Source organism: Sarcophilus harrisii, chromosome 1 (assembly GCF_902635505.1).
Source record: "Sarcophilus harrisii chromosome 1, mSarHar1.11, whole genome shotgun sequence".
Taxonomy (NCBI): domain Eukaryota; kingdom Metazoa; phylum Chordata; class Mammalia; order Dasyuromorphia; family Dasyuridae; genus Sarcophilus; species Sarcophilus harrisii.
Genome location: NC_045426.1, coordinates 351601675 through 351624436, shown reverse-complemented (window position 1 = coordinate 351624436; position 22762 = coordinate 351601675). Strand labels below are relative to the sequence as shown.

At 34.3% G+C, this 22762-nt stretch overlaps 1 protein-coding gene across 9 annotated transcripts in view; it reads left to right on the top strand.

Annotated features, from left to right (window-relative positions):
* NEDD4L (NEDD4 like E3 ubiquitin protein ligase) overlaps positions 1-20576 on the top strand; it is a 455315-nt gene extending 434739 nt beyond the window's left edge. For all 9 annotated transcript variants that reach the window (XM_012541477.3, XM_012541476.3, XM_031945922.1 and 6 more), the window contains 5 exons: positions 820-879; positions 2757-2864; positions 5353-5449; positions 6181-6253; positions 15395-20576. In XM_012541477.3, the coding sequence (XP_012396931.1) occupies positions 820-879; positions 2757-2864; positions 5353-5449; positions 6181-6253; positions 15395-15497 (441 nt within the window). In that variant the 3' untranslated portion in view covers positions 15498-20576. The remainder of the gene's footprint in view (positions 1-819; positions 880-2756; positions 2865-5352; positions 5450-6180; positions 6254-15394) is intronic.
* The last annotated feature ends 2186 nt before the right edge of the window (positions 20577-22762 follow it).

Below are 22762 nucleotides of genomic sequence, written 5' to 3'. Positions count from 1 at the left end.
AATTTTCAACATCTCAAAATGAGAAATGGCTTTTAAGGTTTATCAAGTTTATTAGCTATTAGAAATCTACAGCAGAAAAAAATCTCTAAATTTTTATTCACTTTAACTTAATTTAGAAAATTTCGCTAGTTCTGTTTAGCAAGGTATCTACAACTAATTAAAATTTATTCCCAGACATAATGAGGAATAAAGCCTTAGCTATGGGAAGAAATTCTCAAGACATTGAGATTTAATATTATAGAATTTCAAAAATCGTTTAAACCTAATCCTTTAATTTGAAGGTTAGGAAATTAAGGATTGAAGAGATTAAGAGAATTAGCCCACAGCTAGAAAGATGGTCAGTGACAAATCTAGGCTCAAATCAAAATCTCCTGCCTTTCCTTGTCCATTGCCCTTTCTTCTATACTACATGACTACTATATTTTATTTAACTTGCTATACATTGAATTTGTGCTATTTTAAAATATTCTGTTCATTGTCTGTGGGCCCTGTATATTTTTAGGATATACTGACTCATTTGAATGTATCATGGACATGTTTTAGAATCCACAGACTTGCAGTCACCCATTTTAAGGTTGACTTTCATGGGCTATTGAAAATTTAAGTTCTAAATTTATGGTTTTTCATTACTTGTATTTGAAAGAAAAAAGAATGGATAACATTTTACAATTGCAATTGCATGGATGCTATCACCTGGAAACAAATAACTGTTGTTGTTTTTTAATTTTTATTTAGTTAAAAACAAATACCATGTTTCTTTACACTTTCTTTTGAGAAAAAAAAGTAAGTTTTGGATTATGTATTTTTTTTCTCTTTTAGGGATTCACAGAACTGCTTCCTATTGATTTGATTAAAATTTTTGATGAAAACGAGTTAGAGGTTTGTTGCCTTTTAAATCCTTTATAATTTTTTGAACAGTGTATCAGAAAGTTCTTCATTCTTCTACCAACTACAGATCTTTCTTTCCTCTAATTCATGATGTTCTACAAAGAAAGCAAAAGTGAATTGCACTGTGCATAGATTTTATTTGTTTGGGGAAAATGAGGAGCTGAGTCATGGCAATGTATCCTTTAGTTCTCATTTAGCAATATCAGTTAAAAATAAATGTTAATATAAGTGATTTGAATCCTAAGAGATCCACTATTCTGGGTTTGATCAGGGTCTTGAAAAGTCATTCAGATGCATACTATATCCAGAAGCAACATTCCCTACTGCTTCCCCAAATAGTTTCAAGGAAGCTTTGTGAATGCTCAGCTCTAACCTGGATCCTCCTTGTGGACCCAGCTGCTGCACTGTTGAATTTGAAGTTCTTTCTCCATTGTCTGTGGCAGCTGTGTTGTGGTAAATGGCTCCCCAACAGGCAGACAAACTACAGTGCTAATGATCTATATCAGTTATTAGTTATCGTTGTATTTTTTTTAAGGCACACCTTTACAAAGCTAAGTCATTCAATGAACAGTGAAGTAGAAAAAGTAGGATATGTCTTTATTATTTTTCATCATCTATTGAGAAATTTACTACTCAAGGTAAGATTAGAATCCAAAAGTTTAGGGGAGTAAGGGTTACCCTAGTTTTACCTTTTAGCTAATGATAAAAGAGAGATGTTAGATTTGAGCCATTATAGTAGAGATCCTTTCCTTAGACAGTGGAAACCAGCAATTTATGAGCTAGAAGGGAGTTGTGATGTGTACAAAGCCACATTACTAGTTATTGGCAGAACAGGGATTATCATTCAAGGTACAGATCCCATCATCCCAGTTTTTCACTATACCTCTGTTGTTATATCAAATATAATTCTAAGAGAATATCTTCTGTAGTCACTTTGCTTTTGAATGAGATAAAGGATTATATGACTGAATAACAATGAATTGAGAACCATTTCCTATGATCAGTCATTAAATATGTTTAAAAAATACCTATTCAATGGGTTAAAGCTAAGAATCTAAACCAACCCCCCCAAGAAGAGTAAAGGCAATGAAATGGAAAGAGGTACAGTAATGAAAGACATGTTAAGAATGGAAACCTGGGAGGGGCAACTAAGTAGGGATAGTAGTTGTGTGAAAGAGAGTCAGCTTTATGAACTTCTGATTTTGTTTATTAAGCCAGATACGATTTTATTTTTCTGTTAATGACAATATTGAACATTGGTACAATTCAGTGTGGTTGTTTACAAGTTAACCCCCCTAAAAGTTACTGTGCTATTTTTTTTAATATTTAAAGTATTTTGGGAAGAGCATGATAGAGATTTAATAGATTTCCTGGTTACATACAAAAATTGGAAGTCTTTTTTTTTTTTTTAAACCCAAAGTAAATTTTATCCCTTTAGAGAATTTCCAGTTAGAAACTTCTTCTCCCAAGTCAACATCTTCTTTGCAACTTCTATTCTTAGAGAGTTGTGTGGAAATGAGAGGCTCGGTGACTTGCCCCAAGCCATAGAATCAGTATATATCACAAGAAGGACTTGAACCCAGGTCTCTTCCTTGTAAGCCTAGCGCTCTATTCACTAAAGGTACAGTGCCTTTTATGTGATCTAAAATCTCATCTCTTTGGTTTATTACAGCAAATGGAGCTAGGAGCTTTATTCTGTTTGTTTTTATAAAGAGTGATGAATTGGATTATGGATGTTTTTATTTAAAAAAAAAATAAACCAGCAATCATTTTTTATAATAATAGTGGTGATGAAATAGGTTGAATCATCGGTGTGATTCTAGTTTTCAGACCTTCCACATTTAAACTTGAATTGATTTTCTAAATAGCTGCTGATGTGTGGCCTTGGAGATGTTGATGTTAACGACTGGAGACAACATGCTATTTACAAGAATGGCTACTGCCCAAATCACCCCGTCATTCAGTGGTTCTGGAAGGTAAGCCCCAGTCCCACATTGTGGCCACATTGTTATTCTAGGGCTGGCTGTTGTACTAACTGTTCTGTCTTTTCTGTACATAGGTTATATTTATCTCTAGTAGGAGTACTTCCTGCTATGCCTTATGCTGTTTTCTTTTTAGTATTTATATTTGAAGATAGGAAAAATTCTTCTTTGATTTATTATCTATGCAGAGCAAAAAGTAGTGAGAGTGGTACTTTCATTCCTTTAATTAATTAAGAAGTAATAGGAAAGAGAAAATTTAAAGGATGATCTTTAATGCTAAGACTATAAGAGCATTCTCTTTTAGTATTAGGGAATATAGATTGAGGAAAAGTTGACTTGCATAAGTAACGTACAAGAGCATCTTCAAAACTATTTATATTGTCCATCAATAATGCAACAAATGTACCCTCTCCCATTATCTTATAACCGAGATTGGAAAATATTTTTATCTTTTTCCAAAGAATCTATGCTAATTTTTAAGGAATTCTGACAAATATTTTGAGATTATATTGCTCCAGGAATGAGTAATATGAAATGTGATTTAACTATTCTAATACCATTATCTATTTGTAATGGGAAGATGGTGAAGAGATTTTAAAAGTGTAGTGAACAAAAAAGGCTGCATGGTTGCAAAATGAGAAACAAAGAAAACTACTCAGACTTTTATTTCTAAATTTTTATTTTCCTTTATTATATTTTTAAATACCAGTGGAAACATAGATGATATGGCTTGCAGAGAAACCACTTGAAATCCCAGGCTTGTAATTAGATGAGGGTGTAATTGTAGTTTAAATAGAAAGAATTTTCCTTTTCTTTCTTTTTCTACTCTTTTGAATCCTAGTAAACTAGAAGTATAAAGATTTCATTCTCTATACTATGCTTTGTATTTTGACCTGACTTGGCCTTAGTAGCATGTGCAGTGAAGAGTGCAGCATTCTAACAAATGTTTCTCTTTCTCTAATCTCTCTCATATGTTCCATTTTCATCAATCATACAGTAAATATCCTAGAGCAGTCCCTTATCTCTTGTGGAGTCTCTCCCTGCTCCAATCTAGCTTTGACAATGTCTGAAGGGGTTTTCTTAAAGTGCAGATTTGATCATATTACTTTCCTACTTGGTCAACTCTCTTTATTACCTATAAGACTAATTGTAAACCCTCTATTTTGGTATTTAATGCTCTTCAAAACTCATCCTATCTTTTCAGCCTTATTTTATCTTATTACACCTTTTTTGTACTCCTGATTCAGTCACTTTTCAGTTGTGTCCAACTCTTCATGACCCCATTTTGGGTTTTCTTGGCAGAGATACTGAACTGGTTTACCATTTCTTTCTCCAGCTCATTTTATTCATGAGGAAACTTAGGTAAACAAAGTGAAGTGATTTGCCCAGGTCACCAGCTCTGGTGCCCAAGTGCCCAAGGCCAGACTTGAACTCATGAAGACAAATCTTCCTAACCCACACCCAATACTCTATTCACTGAATTACCTAGCTTATACTCTATTACACCTTATTATTAAACTTAGATCTCTATGTACTCAAGTCCAACTAAAGACACCTCATTATTATTCTTGATATATAATAGCCTACCAACACCATTTTCTCATCTCCTTGACTTTGCTTTTTGTGTTGACTTTCCCTCCTACCTGAAATGCCCTTTTTTTTAGTCCTTCACTTCTTATATTCTTGGTTTCCCTCAGGCTTCAGAACCTCAAACACAACCTTTTTATAAGAATTCTTTCTTGGTGCCCACACTAATGATACTTTCCTCCATCCCCAAGGTTACCTTGTATCTGCTTTGTCAGTATTTTACATATCTGTTTAAGTGTTAGAATGTAGACTCCTTGAGACAAAGGCTCTTTTGCTTTTGGTTTTATATTCTCAGCTAATTGGCATAAAGTTTTGCCTTATTTTTTTTTTTAAGTTTTTTGATGACTTTCAATAGAATTTTTTTAATATAATTTTATGTATTTTATTTTATATGTTTAAAAATATTATTTTGAGAAAGAATCCATGAGTTTCAATAGATTGCCAAGGGAATTGAGGACATATAAAAATATTTAAGGAACCTTTGATTAAAGGATTTCCCAAATAAGAAACTCAGATTTGTACTTTGAGTTTCTGTTGCTGGTAAAGTTTGTATAATATCTTGTGTTTATAATTGACCTTTGTGGGGGAAGGGAGGATCATGATCATGTCCTATAGACAGAATCATAAGGGTGATGATGCCATCAATACGGGCTTTTTATACAATACATTTTGACATATTGGCAGACAAAAGAGACATTGTGAATATTTTATCTCTTTCTAAGATTAGAAAGGCTAGTATTGTGGCAATGTTCAAAAATGTGACTGTTTTCAGACTCAACTGTCTAAGTCTTATAGTACAATATAAATAAAATTTTTTAAATGTCTAAGTTACAGTAGCATATGCTGCAGCATTTACTGCAGGGGAGACATAATGACCTTATGTTTCTGTTCATAGGCCGTATTATTGATGGATGCTGAGAAGCGTATCCGGTTACTACAGTTCGTTACGGGGACATCCCGAGTGCCTATGAATGGATTTGCTGAACTTTATGGTAAGCAAGAGAATGTATTAGATGAAAACTCTTTCCAAAAATCCATGCTAACATATTGTCCAAAAAGAATCTGCCTAAAGGTAAATGACACCTTCTCTAGACTTCTTGACCAAATTTAATATTTTCTGTCTTCTCAGAAACTTATTTTGTGTAGGTCTCATATAAATGCATTTTCTTATACATAAGTCTGTATACACTTTAGTCTAATAATTCACGCTTCATGACAAGTACCTTGATTTTATTATTAATGGGAAAAAAAGAATAATTAGATTAGAAATCTCCCATGTGTTGTGTACTAGAGTTTTCTATTTTTTGTTATATTAAAATCATAAATAAGCAAAGTTCTATCTGTTCCACATATTGATGGGTTTATTACATGTTTTTCTTAGAAGTAACATTTAGCTTACTCATTTCCATCTTAAAGGTCTCAGGACAGTTTGTCTTTGTATGTGAGACTTTGGGAAAATTACATACTGAAAATAATGTAAATTTTATGTTGTGAATCTGTCTAAGGATATTATTTAACTGTCTAAGGATATTAATTAAGGATATTATTAATTATTAAGGATAATAAAAAGCATATTGCAACCAAAGAAGCAGATAGGTCTACTTCAAATATTCTTCGTTTTGTTTTTCTCTTCGGTTCTTTCCTTCTCATTTCATTTTCCACTTTTCAGGTTAATTCTACTTTCAATAGTACATGTTACATTGTATTTTCTTCTTTAATCTAGGTTCAAATGGTCCTCAGCTGTTTACAATAGAGCAATGGGGAAGCCCTGAGAAATTGCCCAGAGCTCATACATGGTAAGTGGGGAAAGGGACCAAAAATATCAAATTAGATGTAGATAATACACATACAACCAGCATACTGTAAGTACAAAATAAGATTGATAAATTTCATTTACGTTAATATCAAATGGAACCAAGTTAGTGGAAGTAATGACTAAAAATATGTCAAAAAATACTCCTTACTATCTTCTTCATGATCACAAAGCATTCTAAACACTTTATTGTTTTTCATACTCTACTAGATGCCGTAGAAATAAAACAACATAGCTATTTCCTACCATCAAATAGTTTTTAGCCTAGGATATGAAACTTGTCCCGGGAAGGTCAATTTAATTTAAAACAGTATGTAAATGGACAACAACACATAAATAATCTGTGTTGGATAGTAGTCTTTTTAGCATCCTAAAGCAGAGGTGTCAAATTCTCCTGGAATCCAGAACCAGAAACAACTTAAAATGTAATTGGAAAATGTTTAAATAAAGGGTGAATGACACCTATAGATTTCATTCTTATTCACCATAATTTGTAGTTTTCTAACTCATAGATTTATAGAAATCCATTTTATTTGAGTTTGAATTTAGTCCCTTACTGTGTCTGAAATGTCTCTGAATTGAGAAGGCACCATAGAAGAAAAAAGGCCTATGATAGCAAAGATTCTACCAACCAAAATAGCTGAGAAAAGGGGAGGATCTGAAGGTTATGTCTGACCCACTTTACCCAGATTATTTGGCTCATGGACAAAAAAAGGAAAAAAAAAAAGGCTCTTTCCTAACTGTTCAGTGCCTACTCTTTTCACACAAATCTTACACATGAAAGTGACGGGAGAACCTAATATTGGAATGGATCTTGTATTTCATTTATGTGACTACTCCCTCCAATGGTATGCTCAGAATTCATCTGTGGCTTTCCATCCTTTTCAAATGTACTGCAAAACTTGTCCATGTTCTTCCATAAATATTCTATGAGGATTTTATCCATTGTGTTTTGGGCCTTTATGTAACAAGGTTATGGTAGGACCTCTCTGCCTTTTACTTACTTGATTCATTACCATATTGATTCTCATTATCCTAAATCCTAGGCTAATATAAGGACATGTTTGATTGTTTTTCACAAGTTAATAATATATCAATCACTTGCTTATTAATTATCCCTATCAGTTTATTATATATGATTTAATAAACAGAGAAATCTCTTAACTTACAAATCATTATTCATATCTGTCTACATACCAAAAACTCCTAATCTCCTATGTGATTTATTAACAATATAATCAAACAATAAACATAAATATTTGTCATATTTTACCTTTAAGAAAGATCAGAGACATTCTGTAAACTATAGATGACTTCGCCTTGTTATTAATTTCGCACATCATTTCACTCAAGATACCAAACAAAGTCTCTTCTGGAGAATTCTCTTCATCCTCTTCACCAAATATAGGTTAAAACAGTTCCATGAGCAGAGGAAGCCTCTTGATATTTTTCCTATCTGTCTACTTTTCTCCAGCCATGATAGGAAAACAGCTTTCCTCAAGGCAACTAGATGTCATAGTTGCTAGAGCTCTAGTCCTGGAGTTAAGAAGACCTGAGTCTCATTAGCTGTGTGACTTTGGGCAAGTTACTTCTCCCTGTTTGCCCCGGTTTCCTCAATGGTCAAACAGGGATAATAATAGCAGCTATCTCCTAGATTTGTTTTAAGGATCAAATGAGATAATATTTGTTAAAGCTCTTAGCACAGAGCCTGGCATATAGTTGACAATATATAAATACTAGTTATTATGCCATCACTCTTAATAGTGTCTCTCCAGACACTTCTTCATAAAGGTAAGTTCTCCCAAGAAAATTTTCCTATTTCTCCTTCCTTTTTTTTATCTGTATAGTTTCTTATAAATATTCTCCATTTATTCTCTCTTCTCAGTTTTCCCAAAAACTTTCTAGCCCAAACTGTCAAAATCTTAAATATTTCATTTAGATGTCAAAGCTACAGTAATAGTAACTATAGTCTCTGTAGAAGAAGCTCCGATATTGCATGGATATAAAGAGAAAAGAAACAGAGAATGGTGAAAATTAATGTTTGATTTGCAAAGAGTTTCTGTTGTCCACAAAACTCTGTTGATCTTGAGATGCTCTCATTCCCCCAAAATTTTAGAGAACAGCTTTATTGTTAGACTCACCCTGTTGAAATTACTTTGAATTTTGATTCTGTCATTTATCATAGTGTCTCCTCCATCCAACTTTTATCCCTTGCATGTTTGAAACATACCATCTGTGTCTTTATCCAGTTAGTTATTAAAGACATTCTTGAAGTGGACAGAACTGAGGACTGAGTCTATACTTTGGAAACAATAACCAGGAGGCATTAGTGTCTAAGAAGTACAATCCATGTCTTGTGCAAGGAATAGAATTGGATTAGAAATATTTGGTTATCTGAAAGTTTTTTTAAGAAAAAGTCAGTGGTGAAAAGGAAAAAAAAAATCAGAAGCATTCAACAGGTCCCCTTATGTTGATCCCATTAAGAGCTGGTCATGAACTAGATTTATCTGAAAATGAGGAAAAGAAATCAAAAGATAGTGAATAATTTTTAAAGAAGCTGCATTTGTGTGTGTGTATGTGTATTTAATTGTTCGATCATTTTCAATCTTGTCCAACTCTTCATGAACTCATCTGGAGTTTTCTTGGCACAAACATTAAAATGGTTTGCCATTTCCTTCTCCAGTGGATTAAAACAAACAGGTTAAGTGACTTGCCCATGATCATGCAGCTAAATCTGAGGCTGGATTTGACCTCCAATGTTCCTACTGCAGGCCTGGCACTCCATCCACTACACTCTCTATCTGTCTCATGACTAGTACTAGTAGGACAAAAGAGTAACTAAAAGAATCATTAATTATAGTAGTACACACATGTACACACACACACACACACACACACACTCATACTCATATACACACACACACATTTAACCTATATGGCAGAGAAAGTAAAGATAGGATGAAAATTTTTCATTTCAAAACTAAATTATAATTATTTTTTTGCTTCAATAAATGCACCTGAATCTTCTAGTGCTTGACCTTCTATTAAGGGATGGATGGCAACTGAGACTGACAGAAATCAGATCAAGAGTCAACTCTAAAAATGCAGGTGGCCTAGGTGCTCCACAGTTAAAAGTTAGCAGGTTTCATGAAATTTGGCAAAGGCCCTAAAGAAGAGTGCTAGAGAGGGATTATCATAATGGCCAGTGTCCAAGTCACCCTGCACCACCTTTTGCCTCCAGGCCATCTTTGGCAGAGACAGAGCCCAGGAGGGAGCTCAGAAACCCATAATTCAAATCCACTATACCAAACAGAATCTGATCTTACAGCTGTTCATCATAGCTCACGCTGTATTAATAAAATCTTTGTGAGTTTGGTGTGAGGGGGAACATTATTAGTAACTGGGTCACAGCCTTAATTTCCTTACCCAGTCACTATTCTGACTTCTTTTGCTGGACAAAAAACTACTGCCTGGACTCTTCAGTTCCAAATTCTTGTTCTCCTGAGCCGAGTTTCACTCTCCAACTAACCCCAAGGGTAAAATCACTGTAGCCACTCTTCTGCATACCTGGCCTTGTTATTCAATCATTCAGTCATGTCTGACTCTTTGTGACCCCGTATAGATTTTCTTGGCAAAGATACTGGGGTGGTTTGCCATTTCCTTCTCCAGAAAACACCTGTCCTGCCCACTCCCTAATCTCATACCAACATAAACACAGTGTGCACTCCCTACACTCCCTGTGTCTGTTGGCAGAATACCACAGAAATAGCTCCTAGACTGTCTCCTAAGCCACTTCTCAACATGCACAAATCTTAAGGGCACTTCCTGGGTCTTCTAAATCCTTCCCTTTAAGACCATCATCAGCTACTTCCATATCCATTCTGTGTCAAGAGAAAGAGTAAAATCTCTATAATACATTGACTCCCTTTTGTCCCCCTCTGCCTTGCTTCAAATCCACAATCAATGTGACTACAAGGGGAAGCAGGTGTTTTCAAAGGGGTACTTAGACCAGAAAGTACCTTTATGACTGCTGCATGTTGATAAGAATTTTGAAAGATGATCCATGAGTAAATCCTATGTATATTGGCAGAAAATTCAGGAACTGCAGGAAATATTTGTTGGTGGGAAACTTTAGATAGGTAATGTTATCTATACTATCAGATACAGCTGAGGTTTTTTTTTTTCCTTAAATCTTTGTTATAAGGAATGATTTGCTAGGTAAGAAGGGCTGCATACAGAAATGAAAATGATTTCAAAATAAAATATAATAAAAGAATTTTTTAATTGGAAAAAGTGAATTGAAAAGAGAAGATAAAGATGATCTAATATTTTTTAAAAGAAATCAAACCTTGCTTTAGAAGACTACAGTGTTCATTGTTTGTTTCTCAGTTAGGATGAGAAGAGCTGGGTAAGCAGGGGGTAGAGACAATTTTCAGATGAAGAAATTGAAACCATTTCTAGTCATATGAAAAGGTGTTCTAAATCATTATTGTTCAGAGAAATGCAAATTAAGACAACTCTGGGATACTACTACATACTTCTCAGATTGGCTAAGATGACAGGAAAAGATAATGACGAATGTTGGAGGGGATGTGGGAAAACTGGGACACTGATACATTGTTGGTGGAGTTGTAAATGGATTCACCATTCTGGAGAGCAATTTGGAATGCCTAGATGCAGCAGTGTTTCTATTGGGCTTATATCCCAAAGAGATCTTAAAGGAAGAAAAGGGACCCACATGTGTAAAAATGTTTGTGGTGGCTCTTTTTGTTGTGGCAAGAAACTGGAAATTCAGTGGAAGCCCATCAGTTGGAGAATTGTTGAATAAGTTATGGTATATGAGTGCTGTGGAATATTTTTGTTCTGTAAGAAACGATCAGCAGAACGATTTCAGAGAGACGTGGAGAGACTTACATGAACTGATGTTAAATGAAATGAGCAGAGCTAGGAGATCATTGTACACAGCAATAACAAGATCATACAATGATCAATTCTGATGGATGTGGCTCTTTCCAACAATGAGATGATTCAGTCCAATTCCAATGATCTTGTGATGAAGAGAGCCATCTATATACCCAGAGAGAGGACTGTGAGAACTAATATGGTTCACACATAGCAATTGCACTTTTTTTGTGGTTGTTTGTTTGCATTTTATTTTTTTTCTCTTTTTTTCCAGTTTGATTTGATTTTTCTTGTGCAGCAAGATAATTGTATGCATGTGTCAGATTTAACATATATTGCTACATGTTTAGTAGACATCAGATTACTTGCTGTCTAGGGGAGGGGGTAGGGGAAAGAGGGAAAATTGGAACACAAAGTTTTATAAAGGTTAATATTGAAGAATTATCCATGCATATATTTTGAAAATGAAAAGCTTTAATAAAAAAATTTTTTAAAAAGAATTCATTCTAGAAAGAATGATTTGCAATGCAATAAAACTGTCTATAACTATCATTTCAGGATAAGAGAAGTTTTACTAAATCCTCTCATGTCTTAAGCAAATGACATTCAGGAAGCTATTAAAGCATCATCTGTTTACCTAACTTTGGGTATTCTAAATACCAAGAAATGGCTCTCACCTTTAACTGTTATTCACATTTTTTTTTGGTTGGTGTTTGAATTATAAAGGCTATAAAAACTTTAAGATTTGTGTAAGATGTCTAACCTTTTGTTTCCTTTTGGCATTAAGGTTGTTCCAAGGATAAGTTGGTATAATTGAATTAGTATAATTGAAGGGTTCTACAGATATATTATAATATTATTTGTATGTAATTTATAATTGCTTCCAAAAACTTATGTAGACAGATGGTCAATATAGGCAGATCCTAAGGGAGAAAACAATTGTCACTATCTCTAATATCAGCTAGTGAATATTCTACTATATTTCTCAGACCTTGTTTTTATATCTTTTGTTCACTTGTTTTTCAGTCATGCCCAACTCTTTGTGACTCATTTGGGATTTTCTGGGCAAAGATACCAGAATGGTTTACCATTTCTTGGCAAACAGGGTTAAATGACTTGCCTAGGGTCACACAGCTTATAAGTGTTTGAGGCCAGATTTGAATTTAGGAAGATGAAATTTGACTCTAGGCCTAGTGCTCTCTCTAATGTGTCACCTAGTTGCCTCTATCTTTCCCTATTAATTTTTTTAAGCATATGACAGAGAAAGTTAAAACCTATAGAACAAGAAAAATACTTTCTGTGCCTCACATAGTCCCTCAGCCAGTTTAGAAAATAGTTATTTAACTACTAATTTGGAAAGCACTAATCCAAAAGTTCATTGGAAACCAGTTACTGTTTCTGGGTAAAACTGCATTGAATGCCAAGGCATTTAAAACTTCATAGGAACTTAGAAGTCATCTTGTAATGCTGGAGAAACTGAGGCAAGATAGAGATTAGAGAGTTATAATATTTTATTTGAAAGGGAGAGATTTACTGGGACCAAATGGATCCATAGTTTGGTCCAAGGGCTGAATGAGACTATCGTCTCCAAGAATCCAGCTAACAATGTGAGTTCTCAATGACCTATATGCACGTGCCCCCAACACGGGGTAGACCAAGGTAGGGGTGAAGTCAGGGTGCTGAGAACAGGAACACGGGACTAATAATCCCATACTGACAGGGTGAGGGTAGACATGGGGACATTTGATTATTAGGATTACAGAATGGGGAGAGGCACCCAACATTCTGATGATGTCTAAGATAGGTCTTTCTCCTTATCTAGATCATCATGATAAGGAGAGAGGGATGGTGTTGCAGGATTGAACATAACAATTTAGGGAAACTGAGTCAGGATAATAAAAGAGAACTGTGCCACAACATTCTAGTCATCCTTTATCACTGTTATTATAATACCTAATCATCATTTATAACAATATTTTGTGGGAAAATATGTCCATAACATCAGGAACACATTTTTTCCCTAACTAGAGTAGGGACTTTGCCTTTCCTCATCTCTCTGATCTTTAGAATAATGAGATTGAGTGATCCCTTCCGCTACAAAAAACTTCTGGTGAGGGCTTTCATGGCTTCATGAGAATTCCAGGAGGGCAAAGGAAGAGGGAAAGATGGTAGAGAAGAAAGTTTCACTGATAACATTTTTAGAATAGAATTGAAAATCTATAGGGTTCATGCTCCAGGAATCACTAGTTGACCTTGTATTATTTAATCATTTTACTAGTAACCTGGTCAAAGATATAGGCACCACATTTACCAAATTTACAAATGACAAAAAATTAGAAGGAATTCCTAGTATACTGAACAACAGAATAAGAAATCAAAAAGATCATGATGGGCAAGACATTTGGGCCAAATCTAATTGGAAGAAATTTAAGGGAGGAAAATGTAACTTTATATTATAGTTCAGCTGAAAAGTCATCTTCATGATGGTATGAGAAGCATATATAGATGGCTTGGGGTCTAAACTAAAAGGTTTATTAGTGCACTGATGCTCAATGTAGGTCAACTGTATGATATGACAGACAAAAATGCTAATATAAACTTAGCCCAAGGCATGATGTCCAAAACTAGAAAGGTGATAGTTTTGTTCTGCCCTGCCTTTATCTGAGTACATTTAGTATATTGGGTTCTGTTCTTGATGATACATTTTAGGAAAAAAAGTTGTAGTATCCAGAGGAAGGTAAATAGGATTATGGAGGGCTTGAGTTTATATCTGATGACAATTAGTTGTTAGTTCCTGGGAAGGAAAGAACTGGGAAGAATATGATAGTTATGTTCAAGCATTCGAAGGCTATCATATGGATGATAATTAGGTTTCCTCTGCTTAACTCCATAGGACATTGATTTGAAATTACAAAGAAAAAAAAAATCAAGTTTGATGACGACATACTTCCTAACAATTAGATCCATCCATTACCTTAGATACATCCATTTACTTATTTTACTTATCCAAGTGAAAGACTTGAGGTCTTTAAGGAAAGACATGATAATCTTATTGTAGAAGGCAGACTAGATAGTACACTGGATTGGATGTAGGATATCAAGATGATCCAAATTCAAATTCTGCCTTGAACATTTACTAGCTGTGTAAATTTAGGCAAGTGACAACCTCTCCCAGCCAGTTTACTTACGTATAAAATGGAAATAATAATGGGGTCTACCTACCTTCCTGGTATGAGATCAAATATTTTAAGTGCTTTAGAAACCTAAAATGCTATAGAAATATTATTGTCATTAACAGGGATCCTTGCTTACTTACAGGTGAGTAAATGGTTCTCAAGCTTTTTACTAATAATCCCATTATATTCTTAAAAATTGAGAATCCCTTCCAAATATCTTTTGTTTATATGGGTTATTGTTATCAACATTTTGCCTTACTAGAAATGCAAATAGCTTAGTATTGTTATGAAAATAATTTTGAACTTTCAGGCTCCTTAAAAGGGTCTTCGGATTGTAAAGGTTATCCCCACCACATTTTGAGAACCAATGGTTAGATTGAATGGCTTTTAAGAGCCCGTTGAGTTATGAGGTTCTTTAATTTGGATTCAAAGGTTCCCACTAATATGAAACTCTGGGTTTTTAAAGCCTGACTGACTTCCTAATGAATCTCATTCCTTCCATGGTCCCTAAGAATTTACTTACCTGCTTTCCTTGTTTGTTGTTGTCTCCTGTTGCTTCCAAAAGGGAGATATAGTCATATTCTCATTCTCTCTCTCCTTCCCTCCCTCCCTTCCTCTCTTTTTCCCTCTCTCCCCTCCTCAAATTTTTTGGCTTATTTCTATGCTCTAAAACTTCCTCTTCTTTCTTTAACTTAAACTCTATGAATTAAAGTCACACATTTGCTAATGGGGAATCTGTCTATACACAATTGATTTTGTTGGAGAGTTGAAGAGCAGGTTGGTTTCTCTGTTGTGAGGTGGCAGTGAACAAAAAGAGAAGGAAAGTCACAAATGCCTAGGAAACAAAGAAAATTCAAAAATAGCCCTTTCATTCAAGGAACTTCCAGCCTGATTTATGGGGAAGAAGAAGTCATCCCTCTGTTCACTGCCTTTTCCTAGGTGGTTTTGTCCTTAATAAAAGTAAGAATGAGAGGTGCGAGGCAGGGATCTCCAGGTCAGAATGATTGGTTACCATTTTACTCATGTTTTTGTTATTGCCTTTTCAGCTTTAATCGCCTTGACTTACCTCCATATGAAACTTTTGAAGATTTAAGAGAGAAACTTCTCATGGCCGTTGAAAATGCTCAAGGATTTGAAGGGGTGGATTAGGCAGCTGCTACTTTTTGGTTATTGTTCTTCAAGCAAGTTCTTGCCCCTTTGCATTTGCCTAATGGACACATAAGCCACAATGGCAGAACAGTTGCACAAAGTTGGTTTCTGGAGCAAACTCTTCGACAATGCAGTTGCCTAAGGGCAGAAGTTGGAACTCTAGCCCAAGGATAGTATTTCTGCATTTTCCACCACAAATTATCAACTGGTTGATGTGTACACTAATTACATTTCAGGAGAACTTGTCCTATTTATGTTGGGCCTCTGTAGGCAAAGCCCTTAATAAATATTTTACATACTTTCTAATGACAATGAATGGAATTAATCACTCTACAGGTATAGTATTACAACTCATGTTTACTTTTAAAAATGATTTAGACCTATTTTCAGATTTTATTTCATTACAATTAAAGATATTATATACTTGGAAAAATGAGCATTTTTTTGTATCTGAATTTCCTACCAGACTTAATGTCAGTGACATTTTAATTTTTTAAGTGTATTGCATTTCCCCCTGCCCCACTGTATTCAAAATAGAGACCTAATATTTGTGCAGAAATGCTCCCCAAAGACATTTAGAAAATTTCAAACAAGTCATCGAGCATAATGATATCTTTCCATACCCAGAGAGGCTAAACACTGACTGGAGATTACATTTTTGTATAAATTTAGCATCATAGCTGCAAGACAAGAAAGAATCATGACCTAGCATGAAAAATTTTGTGTTGATTTAAAAGGAATCAAGCATTGCTCCTTGGTAGCTATTCCAAGTAATAGAATCCACTTTGAGTCAGGGTGAGACTAGCATTTCTTGTAAGAAAACCTGCTTCCCCCTGCCTCCTTCCTGCTGTACAGTGATGCTTTTATGATCTTTCCTCTTTACTGTTCTCTGTGGTGGAGGCATTTTGAATGAAACCCGGCAGTGCTCTCCATTTGAAATTGTGGAAACCAGATCTGTTTTGTCTCCTATTTGTATGCATTTGCTAATGGTCGCTAAATAACCACTTTTGTTCTGACTGCACCAATTCTGAAGGCACTTTATGTACTCCATGGAATTCATATCTGGTTGTTGTTGTGTGTTTTTTTTTTTTTAATCATAAGCATTTTAATGTGATGACTCCTTCTCATTGCACATGTCTATCAATTGTGAATTTGGCGGCTGCTGATGTATAAAAAAACCCAAATGTAAAACTGAGCCTGCAGTCCTCTTCTCACCAATTGTTTGTGATTTTTTTATACAGTCACAAAAATTTATTTAATATAAACTTTATCTAACCAAGTTTTGTTACCTATGACATGTTGCATGCTTAGAAACTATATAATGCCTGAGTTGTATCTATTGTGTGATAGATTAAAGATAAAAGAGAAGACTGGTATTTGATCCACTTAAATTGTTAATCTAGTAGTAGAGTAGACTTGAGGGTATTTATTTGTATAGGTCATTTGATTACCTTCAGCTTTTTAAGTCTTCTTTGCTCCTGGAGCTGAGCAATTCCTCTTGTTCTTGAGAGAATTCTGCCATACTCACAGAACTAAATGTGGCCCCTTCTGTACTAGTGAAGCAATTTCTAACCCTTATTTTCCATTGCCTTCCCCACTATCTCCAGGACTTGCCCTTTCAGTTAATCTCATACTAGCAGAGAATGGAGTAAAAATGTATGGGATCATGGGTTTTGTATTTATTAAGGACAAAACAGAGATAATAGAGCCTTTTTTTCACAGCAACACCATGACACTTGGATGTCTTCTCTCTGATCTCTGCAAGGCTTGAGAAAACAAAGCAATCTAGCTGGTCAGAGCACTACAATTCCCAGAAATTCCTATAGGAGAAAAGCATCGACTCCCTTTTCTACATTGGTCTTTGTCTAAAAAGACAAAAATAAGAAAACCAACATTCCGAGTAATTCACAGATTGGTGACTTTTTTAACCAATTGGTGAGAAATGTGATTTTTTTTTTTTGATAGTAGATCTGTCTACTAATATCTCACTTAGTTGGTGAAAATCCCTTTTGTGCAACTGGCTTATTTTAAAATTAATTTTATTTTAAAGATTCAATCCAAAGGCTGAATTGTGCATCGGTTACTTTTTGAAAACTATTACACAACAACGGTGCTGCATAATCAACGTTTTCCAAGAACCTGGATTTCTTTTGTTATTGTTTAACCATGAGTGCTTTTTAAAAAGGTAGATAACCACCAGATGCAAAATAGGCAAAATATTAGGAGAAGAAAAACAATTTTATTATGATGAGATAATTTGTGAGTCTCTAAGAGGTAAATTAAGAATAAGAATTCCAAGAAAATTTTATATGTACTATAACAAATCTCTAGAAGACAGTAATTGGATAAAAGAAAAATTCAATTAGCTCTACTAATAACCTATTTTTATTAATGTCGAATAACTTTTATCAAACCAGTTTCTCTGAATCCAAAGGCTACCATGTTTTAATTGTTCTCTATAAGTCTCATATTCTGTTTTTCTTAATCTTCTTGTAATCTTCAGGATGTAATATCAAAAACCATTGAAGAGAATTGGTTGCATGAAAAGTAGATTCCTTAGTCAAAATTCTGTGCATCCAAGTCCACTGTCTCCATGACATTATCTGTAAAGAAATGCTATGTTTCCTATTCACAGATTGTCCTTAGCAGCAACTTTGCTTAGCAGTCCTGATCTTTACAGTTACTCTTTTCCCCTAAACCAGAGAAGTAGACATTTGATTTCAAGTTTCTTGAACTTTCTACAAAAGACATAGGTCACGAAGAAACAATCTTCTGCAAAGTATTTCAGGTTAAGGAATTTACTACAAATATATACTGATTGTTTAAGCTTCTTTAGTATAAGTTACCTTGATTGCCCCATAAAGTCTTTTTGGTATTCCCATTCCTGATTCCTGTAGACCTGATTGAGGTTGGAATTTCCTTCTGCATTGAATCAACTTTGGAGTGTCAGTTTAAGAATGTGATGAAGTTTCTTTGATTAGAGAGATGAGATTTTTGTTCCATTTCAAGTTGTATTCAATTTCAATGCCTTTTTATTTTCTTTTTTTTTTTTTCACTTTAAATTGTGTTCTGATTTATTTGCCTTTGTTTATTATTTCTAGCTAGTTTCACTCTTCCTCTCTTACAAGTTTCAGAGCAATGAAGTCTTCATTTAAATTATTTTTTAAAGGACCTTTATTATTAGTTTGCAACTGAAATTTTCCTATATGTGGTCAAATGATCACTAATGTAAGCAGACGTGATTCCTCATGTTTTAGGACATCATGGTAGATTGTAGCAAGAGTTGAGTAAAATGTCCAAGCCATTGTCCATATCTTACATCCTTCATTGTAGTTTCTCTCAGTTGTACTGCTGCTTTTTGGTGTTCCCAGATCCAAAATGCCAGGCTGGAGAGTCAGGTCATTATATAAGTTATAAATCATCTACAATAACTCCAAGTTTTGACCTGTAGTAGTAGAATATCTGAGTTAAAATTAGCATTTTTCAAAAAAAAAATTTTATATAGCTTACCACTGAAGTTTAAAATTAAAAAAAAAATGATTTGTAAGATTAGCCAGTTATAAGTTCGTCACTTACCTTTCAGATAACTCTTTCCCTTTCCTACTCTCAGGCTCTCTTCCCTTTCCTAACCCCATACCCTGATGGGGACATGTGTGGGATGCTATCTTCCATTTTCTGACAAGCCAGTAGAGGATGCTGCAGTACAGAGTAACTACCTAGTACCCCTCCCTCTTTCACCCCCAGGCAAAGTACACTACCTCTGTCATGTACAGGTTTTTCATCTGTAACTTGACATGGAAGTTGTGTCAAAACTGCCAACTTCAGGCCTGAGGTGTTAAACAAAAAGAAATAAAAACAACTTTTTTCAGTTCCTTTGTAGTTTAGATTTTAAAAAAGGAAGAATAATGTGATGTACTATGGACCACTTTTTAAAAAATTTATAAGCCTTAACTTACATGTATATATACACACACAAGTACACACACACACACACCCCTGAATGTTTTCTATGTAAGAGAAAAATGCTGTAGAATTACAAGATGAGCTTGTATAACATTTTATAGGGAGAAAAAAGACATTTCTGTATGAAATTTTGCAAGAAAACCTAGTTGGACATCTTACTAAAGATGTTTCAAGGTAATGCATGTTTAAAATGCATGGGGATTTTTTTTAACTTTGGTTTAGAATAACAACTGGAATCTAACCATGTGTTACGTTGTCTGCAGACCTGTAGTACTGCCTTTTCTACTTTACATCAGTGTTACTAAGCCACCATCACCAACCATAGCCTTGTATCAGCATACATTTTTATTCTTATAAGCCATTTTGCGTCTTTTAGTCAGAATAATTTTCACTTAGGATGTCATATTTTCCTTCATGTTAACTTCATCAGATTTTCATCTCCCCTTTATTATTATGGATGTAATATTTATATACATATATATAGTACATATGCTGCCTAAATATATATGTATATATTTATATAGCATTTTTTAACATTTTCTTTGAGTAATCTAGTTTCAAAAGGGAGTTGAGAGTTTGGTCTCTACATTTCTTTCCAAGCCCAGTCCTGTAAACTCTAACCTCTAAGCCTGAGTAAACCTTAAGACAATGATACTGATTCGCTATCCTTTGTGAACCAAGAAATTCAGATTAAACATGAATGAATAGTGACTGCTAAAGTGAAAAGAATTTCAAACATTCCAGATGAAATCCCATTTCATAACTTTTTACTGTTAAAGAAAAAAACCTCCTAATATGAGGCTAATATTTGATACAGTGGTAAATACTAAACTACCTTGATTTTTTTTGTTTGTTTTTAAAAAAAGCAACTTATAAAGAATGCTCATTTTCACAATCAGAATAGCTTTAAAGTACAGTTGAATTTGATACACAATAAGGGAAAGTTTTGTTCAAGAACAAAACCATTTTTTCCATTTATTTTCTTAAGAGAATTGAAGGGAAATGTAGATTGTTTGTTTTCCTGACAGCAAAAAAGATCAATGTGACACAATGAAGTTGTTGTAATGAAATGATGCAACTTGTCAAATATTTAATAAAGAATTATGGAAACTGAAACATTTTATGTTTCAAATATATGATTTCTTTGATTGCAAGTTTTTTTTTTTTTAATGCAGTGCACCAGAGGGTTTTTAATTGCCAATAATGATGTATGAAATAATTCTTTTCCCCATCATTCATTCCCTCCCCCCCCAAATCTCTGTAGCTAGAACATATCACCAATGTTTTCCCAAAAAAATTACCTGATCATTTTAGCTAAAACAGTGACCACTTACTTATAGATGCTAAGGACATTTTCAAGGACCTGGTGAACTTCTGATTGTTTTTTTATTGACTAGGGCTTTCTGATTGGTCCTCTTTGTTGAGAAGAGGGACTACTCCCTCCCCTGCCCTACCTCACTCCAGTCCAGCAAAGGAGGGATCCAACACCCCTGTGCTATAACTCTTATGTAGTTTTATGAAGTCATGAGTTTCTGAAGAGCAATATGCTTTTTACCCCTCCTTACCTCCAACTTTTTTTTTTTTTAATGTCCAGTCTTGATGTTCTTTGTGAAAGACTCTTTCTCTTTAATCCCATTCCTAAGAAGGAATGGCTTTGGAACTTCTTTTCTTACTACTTACTTAACTATCCCTCCCTTGTTATATACTTATATAGGGATGTGTGAGGTTATGTAAAGCATGTGAAATGATGGGGTCTTTGCTCATTGCCTTCTACTAGGGGGCAATTGGTCCTTTGCTTTTTAATGTTTTTGTTTATAATGTCACTTGCCTTTCATATAACCCCTTTCAAACACTGTCAGACCTAACTCGGTAAGTGGTGAGTTCCTTAGAATTTCTCTGAATTTTTAAGCCAGTATTTTTCAAATGTTCAATAATACACTTCTTCTAATTTTTGAACTTGAAGTTTAATTGAGAGAGACAGCACATTAAGAAAGGACTACCAGAATACATCCAATTTATTCCTCTTCCTTTGAGCTCAAACTATACTTTTCACAGACAAGTATTTTTCTCTTGTTCTATTTCCCCTACACCATATTCCCTATTCTCCCTACAAAAATCTTAGTTACCATAGATCTGGAAGAGATCTTAGTAGTTATTGAGAACCAGCCTCTTTTATTTTACAAATGAGAAAACTTGAGACCCAGAGAGATTAAATGACTTACCCAATGAGCTAAGCATTTACAATCCTTTTGACTCTGATTCTGCTACACATCTGCTACACATCTGCTACACAGGTATAACACAAAAGAAATGAAAATTTCTTAATTCAAACTATGGGCAAGGAGTTATGCTAAGTGTTGAGGTATACAAAGAGTACCAAATGATCTCAAGGAACTTGCAGTCCAGTAGTACAAGGAAAGAGACAAATTACTAGTGATGTAAGAAAAATTGCATTAAGCAGATTAAAAATGTTCAAAAAACTTTTAAGGAAAAAAATTCTTCCAAAAGGGGTGGGGTAAGATTAGGAACATCTAGAATAATGTAAGTAATGAGGGAAGATGGTTCAACACTCAAAGCTGAGGGGTATGCCAGTGGAGAGAATAGTTAAGCAGCCTTATCTTCCCTAATTCTTTTGTTGGGATTAAGTTGTATAGATCCATACATTCAAATTCAGCAAATGCTTATATGTTTTTTCCTACATGCAAGTCACTATTTTAAGTGGTGGACAATGTGAGAACAACTACAACATATTCTTTTTATATTCTACTGGGGGAGATTTGACATACGTAAGTCTAATACGAAGTACAGTCCAACTGTAAAAGTCCCTGAAAAAACTTCTCTAAGAAGATCTGATAAGGAGATTCACTGATTTTTAACAATGAAAGGAATCTTAGAGACTTTCAAATACCAACACTTAATTTTAGAGATGAAGGAACTGAACTCCCAGATGATGAAATAAAAGTCTGAGATTCCATCCTATATCATCATGAGTCCAAGTTCACTATTTTATCCACTTTCCCATGCTGCCTTTTGTTGTCTTTACTTATATGTAATAACATCATATATCAACACATATATACTCACACACAATATATATATGTGCCCACATGCAATACATGTATGTGCATATACATACATACACATACACATGCAATACATATATACACACATAAAACAAGTACCCAATGCTTATACACACATAATACAGTAAAACATGCATATACATGTGGATATATAAACATACCCGTGAATACACATAAACATATACCTACCCAATACATATACAAGCGTATATACATATC